Source organism: Scyliorhinus canicula, chromosome 20 (assembly GCF_902713615.1).
Source record: "Scyliorhinus canicula chromosome 20, sScyCan1.1, whole genome shotgun sequence".
NCBI classification, from domain to species: Eukaryota; Metazoa; Chordata; class Chondrichthyes; order Carcharhiniformes; family Scyliorhinidae; genus Scyliorhinus; species Scyliorhinus canicula.
The window spans coordinates 1,237,476-1,261,130 of NC_052165.1; the positions used below are offsets into that span (position 1 = coordinate 1,237,476).

A 23,655-nucleotide genomic window follows, 5' to 3' on the forward strand; every position below is an offset into this window, starting at 1 on the left:
GACGGGGGGGGGGGGTGGGGGGAGCAGGGGGAGTGGGGGGAGCGGGGGGGGGGGGCCCTCATACGGGACCGGGCTCATTGGAGATGCGGGGGGGGGGCCTCATACGGGACTGGGCTCATTGGAGACGGGGGGGGGTGGGGGGAGCAGGGGGGGGCCTCATACGGGACCGGGCTCATTGGAGACGGGGGGGGGGGTGGGGGGAGCGGGGGGGGGGGGGCCTCATACGGGACCGGGCTCATTGGAGACGGGGGGGGGGGGGGGGGGGGGCGGGGGGGGGGGGGGGAGCGGGGGGGGGGGGGGCCCTCATACGGGACCGGGCTCATTGGAGATGCGGGGGGGGGGCCTCATACGGGACTGGGCTCATTGGAGACGGGGGGGGGGGGGGGGGGAGCAGGGGGGGGCCTCATACGGGACCGGGCTCATTGGAGACGGGGGGTGGGGGGAGCGGGGGCGGGGGGGGGGGGCCCTCATACGGGACCGGGCTCATTTTGGGCGGGCGATCCGGGTCGGGGATGTGGCTGATCGGGGGCACTATGTAAGAGGTCCAGCTCCACTGCAGGGTCCCGTATCTGCAGCTAAAGCTGCCAGATTCACGACGGGACCCTGCCAGCCCCCTGCAAGGCTGGGAATATGCGGCCCCTTCACTCCAGTTGTTGTGGCGTGAAAAGCCACAGTGTTTACGATGGTGTGGGCTCATAGTCCCAAAAACGGAGAATCCAGCCCCTGGTGCGGCACTCGGTCGGAATTCTCCGTTGCTCCGGCTGGTCAATGGTGTTTGCCACGCCGTCGCTGGCAAAATGGAGAACGCCGATGGCGGAGAATCCAGCCCTAGGTTTCAGGTTTCTGTGTGAGTTATTCAGAGCTCTGTGGAAGAGTCATTGGACTCAAAACTTTAACCCTGGGCGCATTCAAACGGGAGAAGCACTAAGAGGGGAGCAGGCGTGACTTCCTGGGTGCTTCCCGATGGCTCAGCCCAGCGAGACTGCAGCAGGTTTCTGACATCAATCAGGGCCGGAAATGATGCCCCACAGGCTTCATGGGGGAAATGGCCCTACTGCCAGCTGATGCACCTGGACCGCGCCTGCCAGCTCCCCACTAATAAGGGGGAACAGCGCATCGATCACTCCCTCCGAACGCACTCCAGACATCACCCAGCCATGGCACCACGGAATCCTGCTCCACGCTTTGAGGACCTGCTAGGCGTTTAGACGCTGTGGAGTCGAGATGGGTGTCAGAGGACCAGTCAGAAGGCTGCCAGTGTCACCTAGGAGGCAGTGACTAGGAAGACCGCTGCCTCATGTCAGAGAAGACCAGCAACCTCCACCGGGGCTCATGGATATAGTGACAGCGGTACCCTGGCATTGGCCTCGCCTGCCAACACCGATAAGAACCGGGACCTGGAGATCGCAGGGTTAACCGAGGAGAGCGCAGTCACGGACAGCGAGGTTGGCCTGCGCCACAGAGGTGAGGGCCCACTACCCCTTCACCCACATGGCCTGTCTCCAGTGAGTTTTCCATGTCAGACAAAATGATCTTTCCCTCTCACTGACCACATGTCCATTCTCTCTCCGGATCTCCATCGGATGGGGCTGGGCCATCTGGGATGTCCTTCCAAGAGAACGCCTCGGTGTAGAGCTCCGAAGAGAACTCCATCGAGGAATCACAGCCACTATCCTCACCCTCCACCAACACAGAGTCACACACCTCGGTGGGTGACACGACTTTTTATTCGTCCATGGAATAGGCATTGCTGGGCCAGCATTTGTCAATCACATTTCTGTGGGTCTGGAGTCACATGGGGGCCAGACCGGGACAGGACGGCAGATTTCCTTCCCTGATGGACATGAGTGAACCAGATGGGTTTTTACAACAATCGACAATAGTTTCATGGTTATCATTAGACTTTTAATTCCAGATTAGCAAACCAGTATCTCCCACATTAGGAGACATTCTCCTGGGGCACTATCTGGTGGGTACCTCACATTCCTAATCGGCTGGAGGCAGGAAAATCCGAGGAAGTCAGCAGTCGGAGTTCTGTCGGATCCCAGGCCTCAGCTGGGACCCAGTCAAATGCCGCGTTTCTGGACAAGGTAATCCCGGAGTTGATGCAGACACTAGGGAGCGGCCGTGAGATTCAGGAGGGGATGTCAGCGGCACTCCAGCGAGTGCATAGCTGACTGGAGGAGTCCCATAGGCTATGGGCGTAGGTGATGGCACAAGGCCAACATTACCAGGGTGGCGACCGCATTGGAAAGCCGGGAGCACGGCGTCCGCTTATGAGCGCTAGTGACCAAGGCGTGGCTCAGTCAGTGACAGCCATGCCTGACGGCCTCCTCATCATGTCCCAGTCGCTGGGGGGCATGTCCCAGTCGCTGGGGGGGGGGTGTGTCCCAGTCGCTGGGGGGGGGGTGTGTCCCAGTCGCTGGGGGGGGGGTGTGTCCCAGTCGCTGGGGGGGGGGGGGGGGTGTGTCCCAGTCGCTGGGGGACATGTCCCAGTCGCTGGGGGGGGGGGGGGTGTGTCCCAGTCGCTGGGGGGGGGGGGGTGTGTCCCAGTCGCTGGGGGACATGTCCCAGTCGCTGGGGGGGGGGGGGGGTGTCCCAGGTGCAGGTGAACATTGCTGAGGTACTGCAGAGAATGTCCCAGTCACTGAGGGGCATCACTGTGGGCGTCGACACCATGCTGCTGACAATGGGGACCCTCCGGGACCGGAGGAACGGGATGGCGCAGGGGCCTCTGGAGCTCAGTTTGATTGGAATGCTCGGCAATAACACCCGTTATTGGCCCCTGTACACATGGAAATGCACTTGAGAGCTGTGAAATGTTCATATAACTAACAATGCCAATTCCTGATCAGCAACAGGCTTCAGCTGTGCAGCCAGAGGCTGATCACAGTCAGAGGGAGTTACACTGACCTTCACCATGTAATGATGCACAGGTCTCTGTCCTGGGGACAGAGTTTTGTGGGAGAGACAGGCAGACAGTGTAGTTTGTGGGAGAGACAGGCAGACAGTGTAGTTTGTGGGAGAGACAGGCAGACAGTGTAGTTTGTGGGAGAGACAGGCAGACAGTGTAGTTTGTGGGAGAGACAGGCAGACAGTGTAGTTTGTGGGAGAGACAGGCAGACAGTGTAGTTTGTGGGAGAGACAGGCAGACAGTGTAGTTTGTGGGAGAGACAGGCAGACAGTGTAGTTTGTGGGAGAGACAGGCAGACAGTGTAGTTTGTGGGAGAGACAGGCAGACAGTGTAGTTTGTGGGAGAGACAGGCAGACAGTGTAGTTTGTGGGAGAGACAGGCAGACAGGGTGACGGAGGAGAGACAGGCAGACAGGGTGAGGGAGGAGAGACAGGCAGACAGGGTGACGGAGCAGAGACAGGCAGACAGGGTGACGGAGGAGAGACAGGCAGACAGGGTAGTTTGTGGGAGAGACAGGCAGACAGTGTAGGAGAGACAGGCAGACAGTGTAGTTTGTGGGAGAGACAGGCAGACAGTGTAGTTTGTGGGAGAGACAGGCGGACAGTGTAGGATAGACAGGCAGACAGTGTAGGAGAGACAGGCAGACAGTGTAGTTTGTGGGAGAGACAGGCAGACAGTGTAGGAGAGACAGGCAGTGTAGTTGCCCTGATATGGGTCTCCGTGTATCGGGGGATGGCCTGCCAGTCACACAGGCACTGAGCCCCTGGCCCACCCCTCATCAGCCAGGGTGACACCCGCCCCCCCCCCCCCCCCAAAACACTGGGGCAGAAGCTCCAGTGCCCCTGGGCTGCACGCCTGAAATGAAGATGGTTACTCATCTCCTCCGATCGTCTCAGCAGTCATTGTGCTAGTTTCCTGTGTTTAAACAGGAGTGCTAAACTCCCGCGTGACCGCTGACTGGAGACTGTCTGGATCCCGAGCGTCCATCCCGTTAATGAGATGGAAATTGTTCTTAATTGGTGATTATTGGTTCTCGCCACCTTTGGGTGGGATCCGGAACTCACCAATGGGAGTGGACCGGTTACATTGCATACCGGCCGAGTTCCCGATTTGGGCCTCTCCCGCGATCTTACTGCCGCGTTCAGATCTGTGCCGGGCGCTGTGCAGCCGCTAGATCACACCCCCAGTTTCTATCTCCGTAAGCCCTGCCACACCCGCCCGGTTTTTCCAGCTATTCCTGTTTTGATTTCAGATTTCCAGCCTCTGCAATATTTCACTTTTATGATAATCATCCTGCTGATCCGTCCAACATGACCATGCGGGAAGTACGAGCCCTCAGTCAGCCCTGTTGATGTGGCTGCGACCTGTAAACTACAATCAGTTGTAACTCTCGGAAACAGGGAGAGATGCTGAATGTTCCTTATGGATTACAGCTAATTACAGACACTGAGATAAATGACAAACTTATTCTGGATATTAGAACGTGTACCAACGTGTAAAAATAATCAAGCATAACAATGAGCCTCATAATTAAATAGAGCAGGAGATTTCTCAGGAGATTTCTCAGGAGATTTCTCAGGAGCAGATTGCTTTTGCTTCCTTGGATGTATTCCATTTCTGGAGGACATATGAACAGATATGAAAATATTATTGGTTAGTGATGAGGGAGGTAATTAAACACCATGGGTGGATTTAAATGTCTCCCCTCCCCTCCCACAAGGTGAGTTTGGACGTGGGGGTGGGGGGGGGGTGACATTTAATTGGGTGGTGGGTGGGGACCCACCTCAGCCCGATTATGTCCAGGGTGGGAAGACGTCTGAATTCCCAGTTAATTCCCCATTTTTGGGCCTCATCCCGCTGCTGTTTGTAGTCAGCCAGCAGGGGGCAGAACAGGCGCCACACGGGGATTTCATGGGATTCGTTCTTTTCCAGCAAGGCCAGTATTGGGCGGCACGGTAGCACAGTGGTTAGCACTGTTACTTCACAGCGCCAGGGTCCCAGGTTCGATTCCCCGCTGGGTCACTGTCTGTGCGGAGTCTGCACGTTCTCCCTGTGTCTGCGTGGGTTTCCTCCGGGTGCTCCGGTTTCCTCCCACAAGTTCCAAAGATGTGCAGGTTAGGTGGATTGGCCAGGATAAATTGCCCTCGGTGTTCAAAAACGTGGGGTGGGGTTACTGAGTTATGGGTATAGGGTGGAGGTTGGATTTGGTTGGGTGCTCTTTCTGAGGGCCAGTACAGACTAGATGGGCCGAATGGCCTCCTGCACGGTAAATTCTATAATCAATGGTTTGGTGCCAATCTCTCAATGCCCCTTGAAGCAAATGGTGAAACATGTTATTGCAAAGGAGAGGTTGTGCAATGAGACAGAATAACCTTATTGTAAAGGGCCATCTGGCAATGAGTGATCATAGTAGGACAGAGTTTTATTTTTAAAGAAGGTCTTACAGATGGGGAGAGAAGTGAAAAGGTTTAGGAATTCCAGAGCCTAGGGCCTTGCCAGCTGATAGCATTGCCACCGAGAGAGGAACTTTGAAAAGGAGATTACAGTCATTTCAAAAACACAGTAATTAAAATACATTATGCAAGGGCATCCGCACTGACTGAGCGGCAGATCTGGGGGCTGGCATCATCAGGATTCTGCTCGTTCAGCCATCTCAGATGCTCCCCTTTATCCAGTCCGTGCGCATGAAACGCGGCACTGGAACAGCAAGGCCTTCTCTTTTGAAGATGCCAAGCCAACGCAGGGGTGGTTCCTGGCCCCCAAAATGCTTCACAGGCCTCTGGGGGATTGCAAAGGCAGATACAGAAAGTTAGAGATAGATTCCTCGGAGCACCAGGATAACAATGCCCTAGAACTAACCACAGGAGAATACTGGCTGACAGATTTCAACTGTGCTATTTTAATTGGATTTAAAAACTGGAATTAATTTTAACTTTGGGTTTAGCTTCACTCTTCGGGAGTGCTGAAAACAAAAGTGAAAATAAGATGGGAAAATGTCCCGGTCAATCATCTGGAACTAAATCGCCATCATTCGATCGTTTGGGGTAATACGCACCCCACTCCTGCTGACGTCCCACCCTTCCCCCTCCACCTCAAATGCAATACCTGAGCAGTACAAAATGGTCCTTTCGATCAATGCCTCCATACCAGCTGTCGTGATAGTGAGGAGCCTTCTAGGAGGAGCAGTAAAGAAGTTATTGAACATGTCTGGACATGGTCAACATGCTTGCTTTTTCACATTCAAACCATCTCAACATTCACCGCCTCCAAATCTTAGTAAATTAACTCAAACTAAGTCCGTCTTGATTTTACGTGGTATTTTTTATCTGTTATTTCTGTCTTCTCATCCCTTCCTATTCCCTAAAAAGGTGTGGATGATGGAGTGGACATTCCTCGTGAGATGGTTGTTGGTATTTATGAGCGAATTCAACAGAAAGAATTAAAGTCCAATGAAGATCACGTGACCTATGTGACCAAGGTAGAGAAATCGATCATGGGAATGAAAGCAGTAAGTTCGCTAAATTTTGTTGACTTTTTATATCTCGGTTATAACCGGAGGAATAATCCTTGTGATACAAGCTCAGTTGTTCCGGATTTTTTATTTTTTGTTCCCTTAATAGATATCTTGCTACCGTATATAATCTGTAGCAACAATTGTCTGGGTAATGGCCGGACTATCACCGGGGAGACTGCCTTGGAATTTAAATCATCTTTGAAGTAATACTTCAGACCGAACTCTGAAATTCAGCAAGAGTGTATTACAAGGGAATGTGTATTTTCTCAACATATTTCATTTCCTGATCCTTCATAGAACAGCTTCTTGTTCGGGTATGATTCGTGTTTTTACAGAGAATTTATCTTTTTCCCCTCAGAATGGCTGTTGGCCAACTTGCCACACGTTCTAACCATTCCCCACACATCCAGCTCACTGTGACCCTGTGACACACTAACCAGCAGACATTGTGAGGGTGGCACCTCACTCAGATTGTGTGGCACGGTCGCCAATAGGAGATCCACCTGCACCTATGCCAACAACAACTGTTTTCATTCATACAGCACCTGCAATGCAGCCAGGTGTTTCATCGGTGGGTTCGCAAACACACTTTGACCCAAGTCACAAACACAAATCTTAGGGCGGATCCAAATGTTTGATCAAAGACGTATTTTTGTAGAAGCATCTTAAAGGGGGAAAGACATTTTGAGAGGGGTTTCTGGAACTTGGGGACTAGGTAGACTAGAAAAGGAGGATGACAGAGAGTTGTCGGGCTGGAGGAGGATGGACAGATCAGGACGGGAAAATCTCAGGAGGTTTTTGAAAACAATGATGAGAATTTTGAAATCAGTTTCAGTAACAGGTGAGGCAGTTCACCAGGATGTTGTCTGGTCTGGAGGGTGTTAACTAGCAGGAGAAATTGAATAAACTCAAGAATGTTTTCATTGGAAAGACTGAGGCTGAGGGGAGACCTGATTAAGGTCTACAAAATTATGAGAGGTATAGACAGGGTGAATAGTCAGAAGCGTTTTCCCAGGTTGAAGAATCTTACAAGGGGACACAGGTTTAGGGTGAGCGGGGGAAAGTTTTGGGGAGATGTGCGGGAAAAGTTTTTCACGCAGAGGGTGGTGGGTGCCTGGAACACATTGCCAGTGGAGATGGTGGAGGCGGGCACGATAGCATCATTTAAGATGTATCTTGATAAACACAATGACGAGTGGGGAATGGAGGCATACAAATTGTTTGGGCAGTAAGCAGTAGGTCTAAATAAGGAATCTGGATTGGCGCAGGCTTGGTGGGCCGAATGGCCTGTTCCTGTGCTGTAATGTTCTTTGTTGTTTGATGCGAAGCATAGTTGGGTGATGTTAGAGATGGAAAGAAGCAGTCTCACTGACAGCATGGGTGTGTGAGTAGAAGCTTCTCTCGGGGGGGTATTTAAGGCACAAAGATTGTAAACAGTGGAGTTCAGCCTCGGGGAGTTGCTGGGGACAGGATAGAATTTGAAGCTGCAAACGTCTTTCCTTGGGAACGGCGGCCAAAGCCAACAGCTTCGGTAATTCCAAATATTTATTTGGAGGAAATTTCTCTTCCTCCAGTACAGGCCAGTATCCTGACAATTTGGAGACAGAGGCTCTTGGCAGACAGGGATAATGGTCAGGAGTGGGATGGGAAGCCAGGTCAAGCACACTATTCTCTGTATATGGCTGGACGGATTGGAATGGATCCAGACAAGGGCAGCTCCGCCCAGCTGCAGGACACTGGAGAGATGTTGGAGGAGGACGGAGTTGTCAATCATGCCAAAGCTGGGGGTCTTGTTCATCTCTGCCTCTGCATTGGTGGATTGTGCATCTCTGCCTCTGCATTGGTGGATTGTGCATCTCTGCCTCTGCATTGGTGGATTGTGCATCTCTGCCTCTGCATTGGTGGATTGTGCATCTCTGCCTCTGCATTGGTGGATTGTGCATCTCTGCCTCTGCATTGGTGGATTGTGCATCTCTGCCTCTGCATTGGTGGATTGTGCATCTCTGCCTCTGCATTGGTGGATTGTGCATCTCTGCCTCTGCATTGGTGGATTGTGCATCTCTGCCTCTGCATTGGTGGATTGTGCATCTCTGCCTCTGCATTGGTGGATTGTGCATCTCTGCCTCTGCATTGGTGGATTGTGCATCTCTGCCTCTGCATTGGTGGATTGTGCATCTCTGCCTCTGCATTGGTGGATTGTGCATCTTCTCCTTCCCCCGTTTGTGGCAGGGAAACGTTGGGTTAAAAAATATCAATCGTACAAATCTCTTTTTTTTAAAGGGTAATTTAGCATGTTCAATCCACCTACCCTGCACATCTTTGGGTTGTGGGGGCGAAACCCACGCAAACACGGGGAGAATGTGCAAACTCCACACAGACAGTGACCCAGACGCGGGATCGAACCTGGGACCTCAGCGCTGTGAGGCAGCAGGGCTAACCACTGTGCCACCGTGCTGCCCTCAATCGTACAAATCTGACCATTCAGGGAATATTTCATAGAGTGGAACGAGGGAGTTCCCTAAAGGAGCAAATACTTGTAGCCTGAAATTTCTTGGGTGGTTTAACAGTTGTCTGCTGTAACCCCTGTTAAAGGCCAACAAAACGCATCAGAAAACAGCTCTTGTCTCACATCCACCTGCTCCCTCCTTCCCCATTCCTCACTATCCACCCCCCTCCTCACCCTGCCTTCGAGAATTTCACCACTTTAAATCATTAAAGATTGAAATGCAAGTGGAACAAACCATAAAAGGCAAATGTGATTCGAGGTTTTCTACAAAAACATTGAATATTGAAAGAAAAGAAGCTGACTACTTCTATCAGTTACTGACTGGAATACTGGATGTCATGTTCAACGAACAGTAGGTTGTTAGGACCATGCAAACAATATAGTGGAGGTTCACTAGAATCAGATCAGAAATTCAGGGTGATGGTTATAAAGAAAAGGCCACAAAAATGAGGACTTGAAAATTCCACAGGAGTTTTTCCAATTCTGTAACTTTAGTGGGAAATGACAGAAACCGAGGAGAAATAGTAATGGTTTGAAGTTACAATGCTTAACGATCTGCTCACCTCTCCCTTGGAGTGATGGTAGAAAGTTGAGAGAATATAGCTCATTGGGTCTGCGCAGCTCTCCAAGAAACCCTTCCGATTAGCCATATCCCCCTGCTCTTTCCCCATAGCCCAGGAATCTTTTCCTTTTCAAGTAGTGATCTGTTGGGTGAAAATATTCACAAATAGACCTTAACGTGAGCAAAAGAAGCAATTTATTGTTGCAGAGGTCTGGGAGAAAGCCCTAGCCCCCTCGGTTTTGCCGGCACATGTTCTCACTGAGCTGTGGCTTAAACTGGGTTAATATACTCTTTCAAAAGCAGAATGAGTTTGCATTTTCATTTCCATACAGCCAATCAATTCTTCTAGTATCGCAGTTCATTCCATATACAATTATCAATTCTTTACACAGTGTGTTATATTCATCCAATCAATATGTTATGCATGTGATTACATAAGGTCATAAAGTTATGAGTTGCCAGTCCGAAATGTAGATTTAGAGGCCGCCTTTCCTCTCCCAGCTGTCTTGACAGTTTAAAATAACAGCTCCTGCAGTCCGTGGAGCACTGGTCATTACTGACCCATTGTTTTTGGAGAATACATCTGTTAGAGTCACTCTTAGTCCAAAGTTCACTGTCTCAGTACAGAAAGTTTACATCAACAGATCCAATTTCCTTTTGCAAGTTGTTGCCGAATCTGCTTCCATGATTCATTTATCGGACACAAATCCAGATGCTGCAGACAGGCTGTGTAAAAACTGAGTAAAACCTGCTCCTTTTGCCAATTCGATTAAATCTGTGTCAAGTGATTGCCGATCCCCCTGTCAGTGAAAACAGTTTCTTCTTTTCTACGCCATAAAAACACCTCATAATTTTGAAAACTTATATTAAACTTCCCGTCAACCTTCTCTGTTCTGATAAGAACAATCACATGTTTCCTGGTCTCTCCACCATCTCACCAAACAGGGCTGGAAGTGGATACAAAGAACAAAGAACAATACAGCACAGGAACAGGCCCTTCGGCCCTCCAAGCCTGTACCGGTCACAATACCAACCTTGGCCAAAACCCTCAGCACTTCCTTGTGCCGTATCCTTCTATACCCATCCTATCCATGTGTCTGTCAAGATGCCTTTTGAACGCCGTTAATGTATCTGCTTCCACAACCTCCCCTGGCAACGCGTTCCAGGCACTCACCACCCTCTGTGTAAAACACCTGCCTCACACATCTCCTCTAACCTTTGCTCCACGGACCTTAAACCTATGCCCCCTGGTGACTGACCCCTAATCCTGGAAAAGAGTGTCTGTCCATCACTCTATCCATGCCCTTCATAATCTTGTAGACCTCTAGCAGGTCGCCCCTCAACCTCCGTCTTTCTAATGTAAACAGTCCGAGTCTCTTCAGCCTCTCCACATAGCTAACCCCCTCCAGACCAGGCAACATCCTGGTAAACCTCCTCTGCACCCTCTCCAAAGCCTCCACATCCTTCTGGTAGTGTGGTGACCAGAATTGTGCGCAATATCCCAAGTGCAGCCTTACCAAGGTTCTATCCAACTGCAGCGTGACTTGCCAGTTTTTATACTCGATGCCCCCATTCCATCTGCTTTCTTGACTACCTTGTCCACTTGTGTTGCCACCTTCAAAGATCTGTGAACCTGCACGCCCAGGTCTCTCTGACTTTCTATATTCCTAAGAGTTTTGCTTTCTACGGTATATTTCCCCTCTATGCATCTAAAATTTGAGTAGATTGGGGTGCTCTTTGGAAGTTGTGCTTAATGGGGCTGCATTCTGCATTCACCCAGCTGGTGCACACCAGACACTAGAGGACAGAGGTTAACGGCCTCCACCGCCAATATTGAGTCATGAGAAGTTAAGAAATAGAAACAGGGGCCGTTTCCTAAGATCTTGGCCAATCTTGGTCTTAATCCCACTTCCCTGCCTGCTCCTTTGTCGATCAGAAATCAATAGGGTGTTTATCCAGAGTGTAACTGTACCTCTTACCTCCAGGAAGGGCTCTTCCCTATTCCCAGGACCTTGCAACCTTTTCTCCAAGGCGTCCATGACATGAAAAAAAAAACATATTTGTTAAGGTTAGAAATATGTTTTTATGAAAGATTAAAATACAGAATGGAATATTTTTTTCAGTATTAAAAAGGATTTATGTGATTTGAAATAAATAAATATTGAGGTGCCGCAAACCTCAACACAATTTCAGCGAGTGGTTTTGGCTCATCCAATTCGATAGCAATATTTATAAATGTTCTATTCCAACACTAAACAAAACAGCTGAGATCATTACTCTTCTAATGCCCATCAATCAAATCCTGCTCTTTGGATTTGACTCAGACCATTGAAGTCAATTCTGGGATCAAAATCCAAAAAGGATCAACCATTCGAAAAACATTTTATGACCCATATAGACATCTAACACATCCTCCTAGCTTTCTGGGCAGCAAATCAGTCCTTCAACTTTTATGGACTTTTATATAACAGCAACAGCAATGTTCTTCAAACTTATTTTCCAGGGAACCTATTTTTACCAACTGGCCAACCTTCGCGACCCACGCCAGCCGACCTTCGGGACCCAACACGGCCGACCGTCGCGACCCACGCCGGCCAACCTTCGCGACCCACTCCGGCCGAGCTTCGCGACCCACGCCGGCCGACCTTCCCGACCCACGCCGGCCGACCTTCCCGACCCACTCCGGCCGACCTTCGCGACCCATGCCAGCCGACCTTCCCGACCCACGCCGGCCGACCTTCGCGACCCACGCCGGCCGACCGTCGCGACCCACGCCAGCCGACCTTCGGGTCCCATGCCGGCCGACCTTCGCGACCCACGCCGGCAGAACTTCGCGACCCACGCCGGCCGACCTTCGCGACCCACGCCGGCCGACCTTCGCGACCCACGCCGGCTGACCTTCGCGACCCACTCCGGCCGACCTTTGCGACCCACGCCGGCCGACCTTCGCGACCCACGCCGGCCGACCTTCGCGACCCACGCCGGCCGACCTTCGCGACCCACGCCGGCCGACCTTCGCGACCCACGCCGGCCGACCTTCGCGACCCACGCCGGCCGACCTTCGCGACCCACGCCGGCCGACCTTCGCGACCCACGCCGGCAGACCTGTGCGACCCACGCCTGTTGACCTGCGCGACCCACCATTTTCTCTTACCTTGTTTGCTGCTGACAAAAATGGAGGAAATGGTTTGGGGTCCCTTTGGCCCTCGTACTCGCTCCTCCAATGGAACCTGTTGGATGAAGGTGAAGCCTTCCGGTGTGGGAAAGTATGGAGTCTTCATCTGTCCAAAGTTCTGAATCTTTTTCCTGTAAAATTTTATCAAATAAACCCTCCCCACCCCCGAACTTGTAAAAAAAATAAAAATTAGGTAAAATAAATGAATAAAATGAATAAAACTACCTCGAACATGTAAAAAAAATTAGATGAATAAAATAAATGAATAAATGAATAAAAATGAACAGAACTTGTAAAACAAAAAGCTGCAACCATTTAAAAAAATAGCGGCCTCACTGCGCATGCGTGCCCGATTATCTTTTAACACGATCGCGTTATGAAAAGCCGGCTGCTGCCCGGGGATTTGCACGATCTGAAGCGCTGCGGACAACGGCTCTGCGATCCGGGGGCGGCGTGAATCTCACCATGCTGCTCCGACGCTGGCTGCCGAATTCTCTGGCGCCAGTTTTTTGGCGGGGGCGCCCACGACCCACCCGCAGGTCGCGCCCCCGACTTTGAAGAACACTGAGCTAGAGATTTAAACTTGGAAAATAAGGAAGCACTACTTGACCTTGTGCAGCAGTTTATTACATTAATAAAATGTTGGAAGTGTATTATGGGCCAGGGTTTAGAAAACTCCAAAGTTTCTCATGGAGTTCACCTGATCCTCAACTGTTTATAGACTTTAGTTATGAGGAGCACAAGGGCCCACTGTGCAGGTGTGATGCAACTGAGACCTTAAGTATTTTTTATTAATACAATGTTTATTCTATGGATTCAGTTAACACTTTATAAACACATAGTAAACATTTTATCAACTACCAGCACAAATACCCCCACAGAAACAGTACTCTATATGTAACCCTTAATAACTTTCCTAACAATATCCATAAGCCAAACATCCTTTTTAACAAAATAGTAGGTTTTAATTCTTTACAGAAAACAGGTATCACATGTAAACTATCAAGTGGTCTGGACACCTTTTAACATACAGAGAGAGACAAAATGAACCTTCCTTGTCTGAATTCAGCTTTCAACTGCCGAAAGGAAAGAAAAACACAAAGCCACAAACAGCTTTCAGCTCAAAATGAAAGTAAAAGCTGGAGACACAACCCAGCTCCACCCACACAATGACATCACTGCAGCTATCTTAAAGGTACACTCCCATGACACATTTCTTAAAGGTACACTCCCATGACAAGTGTTTTGAACATTGAATTTGTTTCTTTGCAATGCAGTCGATTTATTTTGGCAAACAGCAGGTGTAGGTAGTAAAACGTTCAGTATTGTTAATGTTCCAACAGATAAACTTATATCAGTTTGAATTTTACACTAACAGTGTTTGGAATATTGAAAGAGGTAAGATATTTAATGAAAATACATTTGAATCAAGTAAATGGCTCATATTTTGTGGCTGAACGAGGATTGTACTTGGGTTAAGATAATTAATAACTTGCATTTATACAGCACCTGTCACTTCCTCCTTTCCCAACTTAATCCGCAAGCAATGCATCTCGTCATTGTTGCAGCAAAGTGTGGTGACCAATTTGCTCCTGGCAAAAAATAATGCCATGTGATCTGTTCCCTCCACCTGCGAGGACTCCAATATCTTTCACAATTCCCACAGAGACTCGTAATTTTTAAGAAGAAGTTTGAACTTCCAGTGAATGACTGAAAGGATCAGACAACCAACTTTCAAGTTTTAAGACTTCTACTGTAACACACAAACTAAAAAAAACATTGACTAAGTGTTATTTGAGCAGGCAACTTCAATTCTAAACGACAGAAAAGATCCCCCCCTGCCGGGTTGGAGAATCGCACGGGGGGGGGGGGGGGGGGGGGGGGGGAATCCCGCCATGCTGCTCCGACGCCGGCTGTCGAATTCTCCGGCGCCGGTTTTTTGGTGGGGCGGGGAGCACGCCGCGCCGGTCATGGGCCATTGGCAGCGCCCCACCCCGGCGATTCTCTGGGGCCCGATGGGCCGAGAAGCCGTCCGTTTTCGGCCGCTCCCGCCAGCGTGAATTAGACATGGTCCATCCTGGTGGGACCTGGCTCTGAGGACGGCCTGCTGAGTCTTCAGGGGGACGCATGGGGGGATTCGGCCCCGGGGGAGACCCCCACGGTGGCCTGGCCTGCGATTAGGGCCCACCGATCTGTGGGCGGGCTGTGCCATGGGGGCACTCTTCCCCTCCGCGCCGGCCTGTGTAAAGCTCTGCCATGACTGGCACGGAGAAGAAACCCCCTGCGCATGCACCAGAACACGCTGGCGCTCCCGCGTATGCGCCAACTCGCGCGGCTGGCGGAGGCCCTTCAGCGCAGGTTGGCACGGCGCCAACCAATACAGTGCCGGCCTCACCCCTGGACGTGCGGAGGATTCCGCTACTTCCAGGTGGCCTGATGCTGGAGTGGTTCACGCCGGCGCCGGTACGCCCCCCCCCCCCCGCCGGTTGCGGTTGAATCCTGGCTCTCCTTTGGGCTTTACTCTGGCTCTTATGTGGATATTTCATTCTGCAGGAGCCAGTCCAAAGTGATTTTCAGCTCCATTGCCCTCTCCCAGCTGCATAATGTCCATTACCCAAACTAACTTTCACAGTGACGGACACATTCCCTCGAGCCAAAGCTAAATGAATTCTTAATGGGACAGTGATTGTAGTGATGGCTCCATTTGGCTGCTGCTGGTTAAATCACTGCTGTGGTTATACCGTTCTACCACATGGGCTCCGGGCCCACATTTGGTCATGTTGATGGGATCCAGAGCATGTTGGGGGATCTCCTTTCCTGATTGGCTCTTGTCAAGGCAGTCAGCTGCTAATGTCGAACAGAATGTGAGATTACACTCATCCCAGCCTCCAGAATTAACTTGTTGTTTTGTGGTTTTCTTAGGCTCTTTCTGTCCCCCACCGGCGGTTAGTTTGTTGCAGTCGCCTCTTTGAAGTCATGGACGTCAACAAAGTGCAGAAACAGGCAGCTCATCAACGAGAACTCTTTCTGTTCAATGACCTTGTAGTGGTAAGAATCTCTCTCATTATGTACAGCAATGAATACTAATACCTCCAGCCCTGAATAAACAAACATTGCAGCCATGCACGTACTCCAGCTGTTCAGTACATTTGGACAGTGAGTTGTTGCTGGAAACATTGGCTAAAACCTGATAGATTTGCTGAAACACCTTGATATTCCCTCCTCTATGTGGTATTGGCTGCATTTCTGCAAATGTCCTTTGTCCAAATGGCTGTACTTTGTGAGTTTTGATCCAGAAGTCATCTTTAAGCACCAAAAACTTTGAAACTAGATCTGAGGTTTCTTCTGATGCCTTATGTTTATTCGAGGCTGAAGCTAATTGGTCAATCAGCTGAATATTCCTGAATCAAATAGCTGAAAATTGTGCTGGGCACCATGCAGCCTCCAATACAAGACCTCAAAAAATAATTGAACAAGAAAGGTTTCCGCTCACTGAACATGCAATTGGTGTTTGATGCCGGATGCTTTGCACATCATCATGCCGTCTGTGCCAGGGATCCGGGATCATGCCGTCTGTGCCAGGGATCCTGCATCATGCAGTCTGTGCCAGGGATCCTGCATCATGCCGTCTGTGCCAGGGATCCTGCATCATGCCGTCTGTGCCAGGGATCCGGCATCATGCCGTCTGTGCCAGGGATCCTGCATCATGCTGTCTGTGCCAGGGATCCTGCATCATGCTGTCTGTGCCAGGGATCCTGCATCATGCCGTCTGTGCCAGGGATCCTGCATCATGCCGTCTGTGCCAGGGATCCTGCATCATGCCATCTGTGCCAGGGGTCCTGCATCATGCCGTCTGTGCCAGGGATCCTGCATCATGCCGTCTGTGCCAGGACCGCATCATGCCGTCTGTGCCAGGATCCTGCATCATGCCGTCTGTGCCAGGGATCCTGCACCATGCCGCCTGTGCCAGGGATCCTGCATCATGCCGTCTGTGCCAGGGATCCTGCATCATGCCGTCTGTGCCAGGGATCCTGCATCATGCCGTCTGTGCCAGAGATCCTGCATCATGCCGTCTGTGCCAGGGATCCTGCATCATGCCGTCTGTGCCAGGGATCCTGCATCATGCCGTCTGTGCCAGGGATCCTGCATCATGCCGTCTGTGCCAGGGATCCTGCATCATGCAGCCTGTGCCAGGGATCCTGCATCATGCCGTCTGTGCCAGGGATCCTGCATCATGCAGCCTGTGCCAGGGATCCTGCATCATGCCGTCTGTGCCAGGGATCCGGCATCATGCCGTCTGTGCCAGGGATCCGGCATCATGCCGTCTGTGCCAGGGATCCTGCATCATGCAGCCTGTGCCAGGGATCCTGCATCATGCCGTCTGTGCCAGGGATCCGGCATCATGCCGTCTGTGCCAGGGATCCTGCATCATGCCATCTGTGCCAGGGATCCTGCATCATGCCATCTGTGCCAGGGATCCGGCATCATGCCGTCTGTGCCAGGGATCCTGCATCATGCCGTCTGTGCCAGGGATCCTGCATCATGCCATCTGTGCCAGGGATCCTGCATCATGCCATCTGTGCCAGGGATCCTGCATCATGCCGTCTGTGCCAGGGATCCTGCATCATGCCGTCTGTGCCAGGGATCCGGCATCATGCCGTCTGTGCCAGGGATCCGGCATCATGCAGCCTGTGCCAGGGATCCTGCATCATGCCGTCTGTGCCAGGGATCCTGCATCATGCCGTCTGTGCCAGGGATCCTGCATCATGCCGTCTGTGCCAGGGATCCGGCATCATGCCGCCTGTGCCAGGGATCCGGCATCATGCAGCCTGTGCCAGGGGTCCTGCATCATGCCGTCTGTGCCAGGGATCCTGCATCATGCCGTCTGTGCCAGGGATCCTGCATCATGCCGTCTGTGCCAGGGATCCGGCATCATGCCGTCTGTGCCAGGGATCCGGCATCATGCCGTCTGTGCCAGGGATCCGGCATCATGCCGTCTGTGCCAGGGATCCTGCATCATGCAGCCTGTGCCAGGGATCCTGCATCATGCCGTCTGTGCCAGAGATCCTGCATCATGCCGTCTGTGCCAGGGATCCGGCATCATGCCGTCTGTGCCAGGGATCCTGCATCATGCCGCCTGTGCCAGAGATCCTGCATCATGCCGTCTGTGCCAGGGATCCGGCATCATGCCGTCTGTGCCAGGGATCCTGTATCATGCCGTCTGTGCCAGGGATCCTGCATCATGCCGTCTGTGCCAGGGATCCTGCATCATGCCGCCTGTGCCAGGGATCCTGCATCATGCCGTCTGTGCCAGGGATCCTGCACCATGCCGCCTGTGCCAGGGATCCTGCATCATGCCGTCTGTGCCAGGGATCCTGCATCATGCCGTCTGTGCCAGGGATCCTGCATCATGCCGTCTGTGCCAGAGATCCTGCATCATGCCGTCTGTGCCAGGGATCCTGCATCATGCCGTCTGTGCCAGGGATCCGGCATCATGCAGCCTGTGCCAGGGATCCTGCATCATGCCGTCTGTGCCAGGGATCCTGCATCATGCAGCCTGTGCCAGGGATCCTGCATCATGCCGTCTGTGCCAGGGATCCGGCATCATGCCGTCTGTGCCAGGGATCCGGCATCATGCCGTCTGTGCCAGGGATCCTGCATCATGCAGCCTGTGCCAGGGATCCTGCATCATGCCGTCTGTGCCAGGGATCCGGCATCATGCCGTCTGTGCCAGGGATCCGGCATCATGCCGTCTGTGCCAGGGATCCTGCATCATGCAGCCTGTGCCAGGGATCCTGCATCATGCCATCTGTGCCAGGGATCCTGCATCATGCCGTCTGTGCCAGGGATCCTGCATCATGCCATCTGTGCCAGGGATCCTGCATCATGCCATCTGTGCCAGGGATCCTGCATCATGCCGTCTGTGCCAGGGATCCTGCATCATGCCGTCTGTGCCAGGGATCCTGCATCATGCAGCCTGTGCCAGGGATCCTGCATCATGCCGTCTGTGCCAGGGATCCGGCATCATGCCGTCTGTGCCAGGGATCCGGCATCATGCAGCCTGTGCCAGGGATCCTGCATCATGCCGTCTGTGCCAGGGATCCGGCATCATGCAGCCTGTGCCAGGGATCCTGCATCATGCCGTCTGTGCCAGGGATCCTGCATCATGCCGTCTGTGCCAGGGATCCGGCATCATGCAGCCTGTGCCAGGGGTCCTGCATCATGCCGTCTGTGCCAGGGATCCTGCATCATGCCGTCTGTGCCAGGGATCCTGCATCATGCCGTCTGTGCCAGGGATCCGGCATCATGCCGTCTGTGCCAGGGATCCGGCATCATGCCGTCTGTGCCAGGGATCCGGCATCATGCCGTCTGTGCCAGGGATCCTGCATCATGCAGCCTGTGCCAGGGATCCTGCATCATGCCGTCTGTGCCAGGGATCCGGCATCATGCCACCTGTGCCAGGGATCCTGCATCATGCCGTCTGTGCCAGGGATCCTGCATCATGCAGCCTGTGCCAGGGATCCTGCATCATGCCGTCTGTGCCAGGGATCCGGCATCATGCCGTCTGTGCCAGGGATCCGGCATCATGCCGTCTGTGCCAGGGATCCTGTATCATGCCGTCTGTGCCAGGGATCCTGCATCATGCCGCCTGTGCCAGGGATCCTGCATCATGCCGCCTGTGCCAGGGATCCGGCATCATGCCGTCTGTGCCAGGGATCCGGCATCATGCCGTCTGTGCCAGGGATCCGGCATCATGCCGTCTGTGCCAGGGATCAGGCATCATGCCGTCTGTGCCAGGGATCCTGCATCATGCCGCCTGTGCCAGGGATCCTGCATCATGCCGTCTGTGCCAGAGATCCTGCATCATGCCGTCTGTGCCAGGGATCCGGCATCATGCCGCCTGTGCCAGGGATCCTGCATCATGCCGTCTGTGCCAGAGATCCTGCATCATGCCGTCTGTGCCAGGGATCCTGCATCATGCCGTCTGTGCCAGGGATCCGGCATCATGCCGTCTGTGCCAGGGATCCTGCATCATGCCGTCTGTGCCAGGGATCCTGCATCATGCCGTCTGTGCCAGGGATCCTGCATCATGCCGTCTGTGCCAGAGATCCTGCATCATGCCGTCTGTGCCAGGGATCCGGCATCATGCCGTCTGTGCCAGGCATCCTGCATCATGCCGTCTGTGCCAGGGATCCTGCATCATGCCGTCTGTGCCAGGGATCCAGCATCATGCCGTCTGTGCCAGGGATCCTGCATCATGCCGTCTGTGCCAGGGATCCTGCATCATGCCGCCTGTGCCAGAGATCCTGCATCATGCCGTCTGTGCCAGGGATCCGGCATCATGCCGCCTGTGCCAGAGATCCTGCATCATGCCGTCTGTGCCAGGGATCCGGCATCATGCCGTCTGTGCCAGAGATCCTGCATCATGCCGTCTGTGCCAGGGATCCGGCATCATGCCGCCTGTGCCAGAGATCCTGCATCATGCCGTCTGTGCCAGGGATCCGGCATCATGCCGTCTGTGCCAGGGATCCGGCATCATGCCGTCTGTGCCAGGGATCAGGCATCATGCCGTCTGTGCCAGGGATCCTGCATCATGCCGCCTGTGCCAGGGATCCTGCATCATGCCGTCTGTGCCAGAGATCCTGCATCATGCCGTCTGTGCCAGGGATCCGGCATCATGCCGCCTGTGCCAGGGATCCTGCATCATGCCGTCTGTGCCAGAGATCCTGCATCATGCCGTCTGTGCCAGGGATCCTGCATCATGCCGTCTGTGCCAGGGATCCGGCATCATGCCGTCTGTGCCAGGGATCCTGCATCATGCCGTCTGTGCCAGGGATCCTGCATCATGCCGTCTGTGCCAGGGATCCTGCATCATGCCGTCTGTGCCAGAGATCCTGCATCATGCCGTCTGTGCCAGGGATCCGGCATCATGCCGTCTGTGCCAGGCATCCTGCATCATGCCGTCTGTGCCAGGGATCCTGCATCATGCCGTTTGTGCCAGGGATCCAGCATCATGCCGTCTGTGCCAGGGATCCTGCATCATGCCGTCTGTGCCAGGGATCCTGCATCATGCCGCCTGTGCCAGAGATCCTGCATCATGCCGTCTGTGCCAGGGATCCGGCATCATGCCGTCTGTGCCAGGGATCCGGCATCATGCCGCCTGTGCCAGAGATCCTGCATCATGCCGTCTGTGCCAGGGATCCGGCATCATGCCGTCTGTGCCAGAGATCCTGCATCATGCCGTCTGTGCCAGGGATCCGGCATCATGCCGCCTGTGCCAGAGATCCTGCATCATGCCGTCTGTGCCAGGGATCCGGCATCATGCCGTCTGTGCCAGGGATCCGGCATCATGCCGCCTGTGCCAGGGATCCGGCATCATGCCGTCTGTGCCAGAGATCCTGCATCATGCCGTCTGTGCCAGGGACCCGGCATCATGCCGTCTGTGCCAGGGATCCTGCATCATGCCGTCTGTGCCAGGGATCCTGCATCATGCCGTCTGTGCCAGGGATCCAGCATCATGCCGTCGGTGCCAGGGATCCCATGATCATTTCATCGAGCTCCAGGCCTTAATATGTCCTCTCAATTGGGTCAGAGATGACCTCTCTCTGGGACGAAGGCCATTTCCTGCACACAGGCTCACCACACGTATCATGAAGCCATGTCCAGATCTGCAGTGAGGTACAATCAAAGCCTTGGAATGCAGATCGGGAATGGTATGGTTAGAGCTTCCACTGAAGGTGTGTGTGATGTCAGCCCAGGTTCCACAACTCAACACCAAACTGCAGTTGTATAGAGCTGACAGTTTGATCCATTGTTTGACTACATTGTCACAATGGGCAGGTTTTACCGAGCAGCTCACCGCCAATGGCCAAGTCAGCCCGCCAGCGGGATTCAGCCACCTCACCATTGGCAACGGGACTTCCCGGTGGCAGCGCCCCTAACCCTCGGGAAGCCCGTGCCCCAGCGTGGGACTGAATATCCCCCGGCTTGAACAGCTGATAGATCGCGCCCTGTGTATGCACAATGCCCCAACATATATTGGAAATGTTGTCCAACATGGGGAAGCTCTCTCGTAGGAAGTGCAAATAAAGTATTTGCTGATCCAATCTGCTTTTAAAGACCGGGTCCTGGATCCTATCACAGTTAGGGTGTGAGGCTTATCCTCTGGAAATCCAGTGAGGCAGTGGTGTAGTGATATTGTCACTGGACTAGTAAACCAGTGATCCAGAGTAATGCTTGGGATCTAGGATCAAATCCCACCACTGCAGATCGTGAAATTTGAATTAAATAAAAATCTGGAATTTAAAAGTGATGATCTTTAAACCATTGTCGATTGTCGTAAAAACCCACCTCGTTTGCCGATGTCCTTTTGGGAAGGAAATCTGCTGTCCTTACCCGGTCTGGCCTACATGTGACTTCAGACCCACAGCAATGTAGAATAGAATAGAACAGTACAGCACAGAACAGGCCCTTCGGCCCTCGATGTTGTGCCGAGCAATGAGCTCCCTACTCACACCCTATACCCGTAACCCTTAACCTTACTATTTAGGACACTACGGGCAATTTAGCATGGCCAATCCACCTAACCCGCACATCTTTGGACTGTGGGAGGAAACCGGAGCACCCGGAGGAAACCCACGCAGACACGGGGAGGACGTGCAGACTCCGCACAGACAGTGACCCAGCTGGGAATCGAACATGGGACCCTGGAGCTGTGAAGCATTTATGCTAACCACCATGCTACCGTGCTCCCGTGTGGTTGACTCTTAACTGTCCTTCAAGGGCAATTAGGGATGGGCAATAAATGCTGGCACAGTCTGCGATGCCCACGTGCCATATGCCGAATGAAGAAAAATAACACTACGCCACCACCTCTTAAATCATCCAATGTAACTCACTCAATACAATATGTGGGATGCATGTTAAACCCTTTGGGATGTCTCCTTAGACATGACTCAGTTTAAAGTGCTTTGCTCTGTTACTTGCAGATACTTAAACTATGTGCAAAAAAGAAAAGCTCTGCTACGTACACGTTTTACAAGTCCGTTGGCCTTCTGGGAATGCAGATCCATCTGTTTGAGACTGAGTGTAAGTGTTTCTGAATTTTTCTCATTTGATGTGTTGAAGCAGAGATTGCAGTTCCCTGTCTCTGGGGACACAATCAATGGATTAAGATATAGGACGGGATTCTCCGGTCACTGGGAGGGTGCAGCAGGAGAATCCAGCCCGAGGTCAATGGACTTTTCCATTGTCCGCGCCCGCCGTTGGCGATTAAGGTCTAATGGTGACCATCAATTGTCGTGAAAACCCACCTGGTTCACTAATGTCCTTTAGGGAAGGAAATCTGCCGTCCTTACCCGGTCTGGCCTACATGTGACTCCAGACCCACAGCAATGTGGTTGACTCTCAACTGCCCTCCTCAAGGGCAATTAGAGATGGGCAATAAATCTCTGTTTCTGTGGGGGGGCATTTTGGGTTTTGTGACCATAATTCCTTAAGAATTCGAATAGTCAGGGATAAGGACAAGAGTGGCCCACGGGTGAGGGTGCTTAATTGGGCGAAGGGTCAATTACATCCAAATTAGACGGGAACTGAGGAATGTGGATTGGGAGAGGCTATTTGAAGGCAAATCCACACCTAACACGTTGATTGAAGTGCAGGACAGGCAAGTCCCCTCAAAGAATGAAGGATAGAAATGGCAGGATTCGGGAACCATGGATGAGAAGGGAAATTGTGAGCTTAGTCAAAAGGAAAAAAGCAGCAAGGGATAGGTCGAGGCTTCTAAAGTCTGTCGAAGCCCTTGAGGAACGAAAGTAGGAAGGAACTTAAACGTGGAATTAGGAGGCTAAAAGGGGCCATGAACTGTCTTCAGCAAACATGGTCAAGGAGAATCCTGAGGATTTTTATGCATATATTTATGCAAGAGGATAGCAAGAGACAGAGTCGGCCCACTCAAGGATAATGGAGGGAATATATGCGTTGA

General features: G+C 52.4%; 1 protein-coding gene across 3 annotated transcripts in view; it reads left to right on the plus strand.

The window, feature by feature from the left end:
* Nucleotides 1-23,655, plus strand: part of LOC119955311 (IQ motif and SEC7 domain-containing protein 3-like) — a 662,877-nt gene that overhangs the window by 514,350 nt on the left and 124,872 nt on the right. For all 3 annotated transcript variants that reach the window (XM_038781397.1, XM_038781396.1, XM_038781398.1), the window contains exons 8-10: nucleotides 6,283-6,422; nucleotides 15,594-15,719; nucleotides 22,661-22,760. In XM_038781397.1, the coding sequence (XP_038637325.1) occupies nucleotides 6,283-6,422; nucleotides 15,594-15,719; nucleotides 22,661-22,760 (366 nt within the window). The remainder of the gene's footprint in view (nucleotides 1-6,282; nucleotides 6,423-15,593; nucleotides 15,720-22,660; nucleotides 22,761-23,655) is intronic.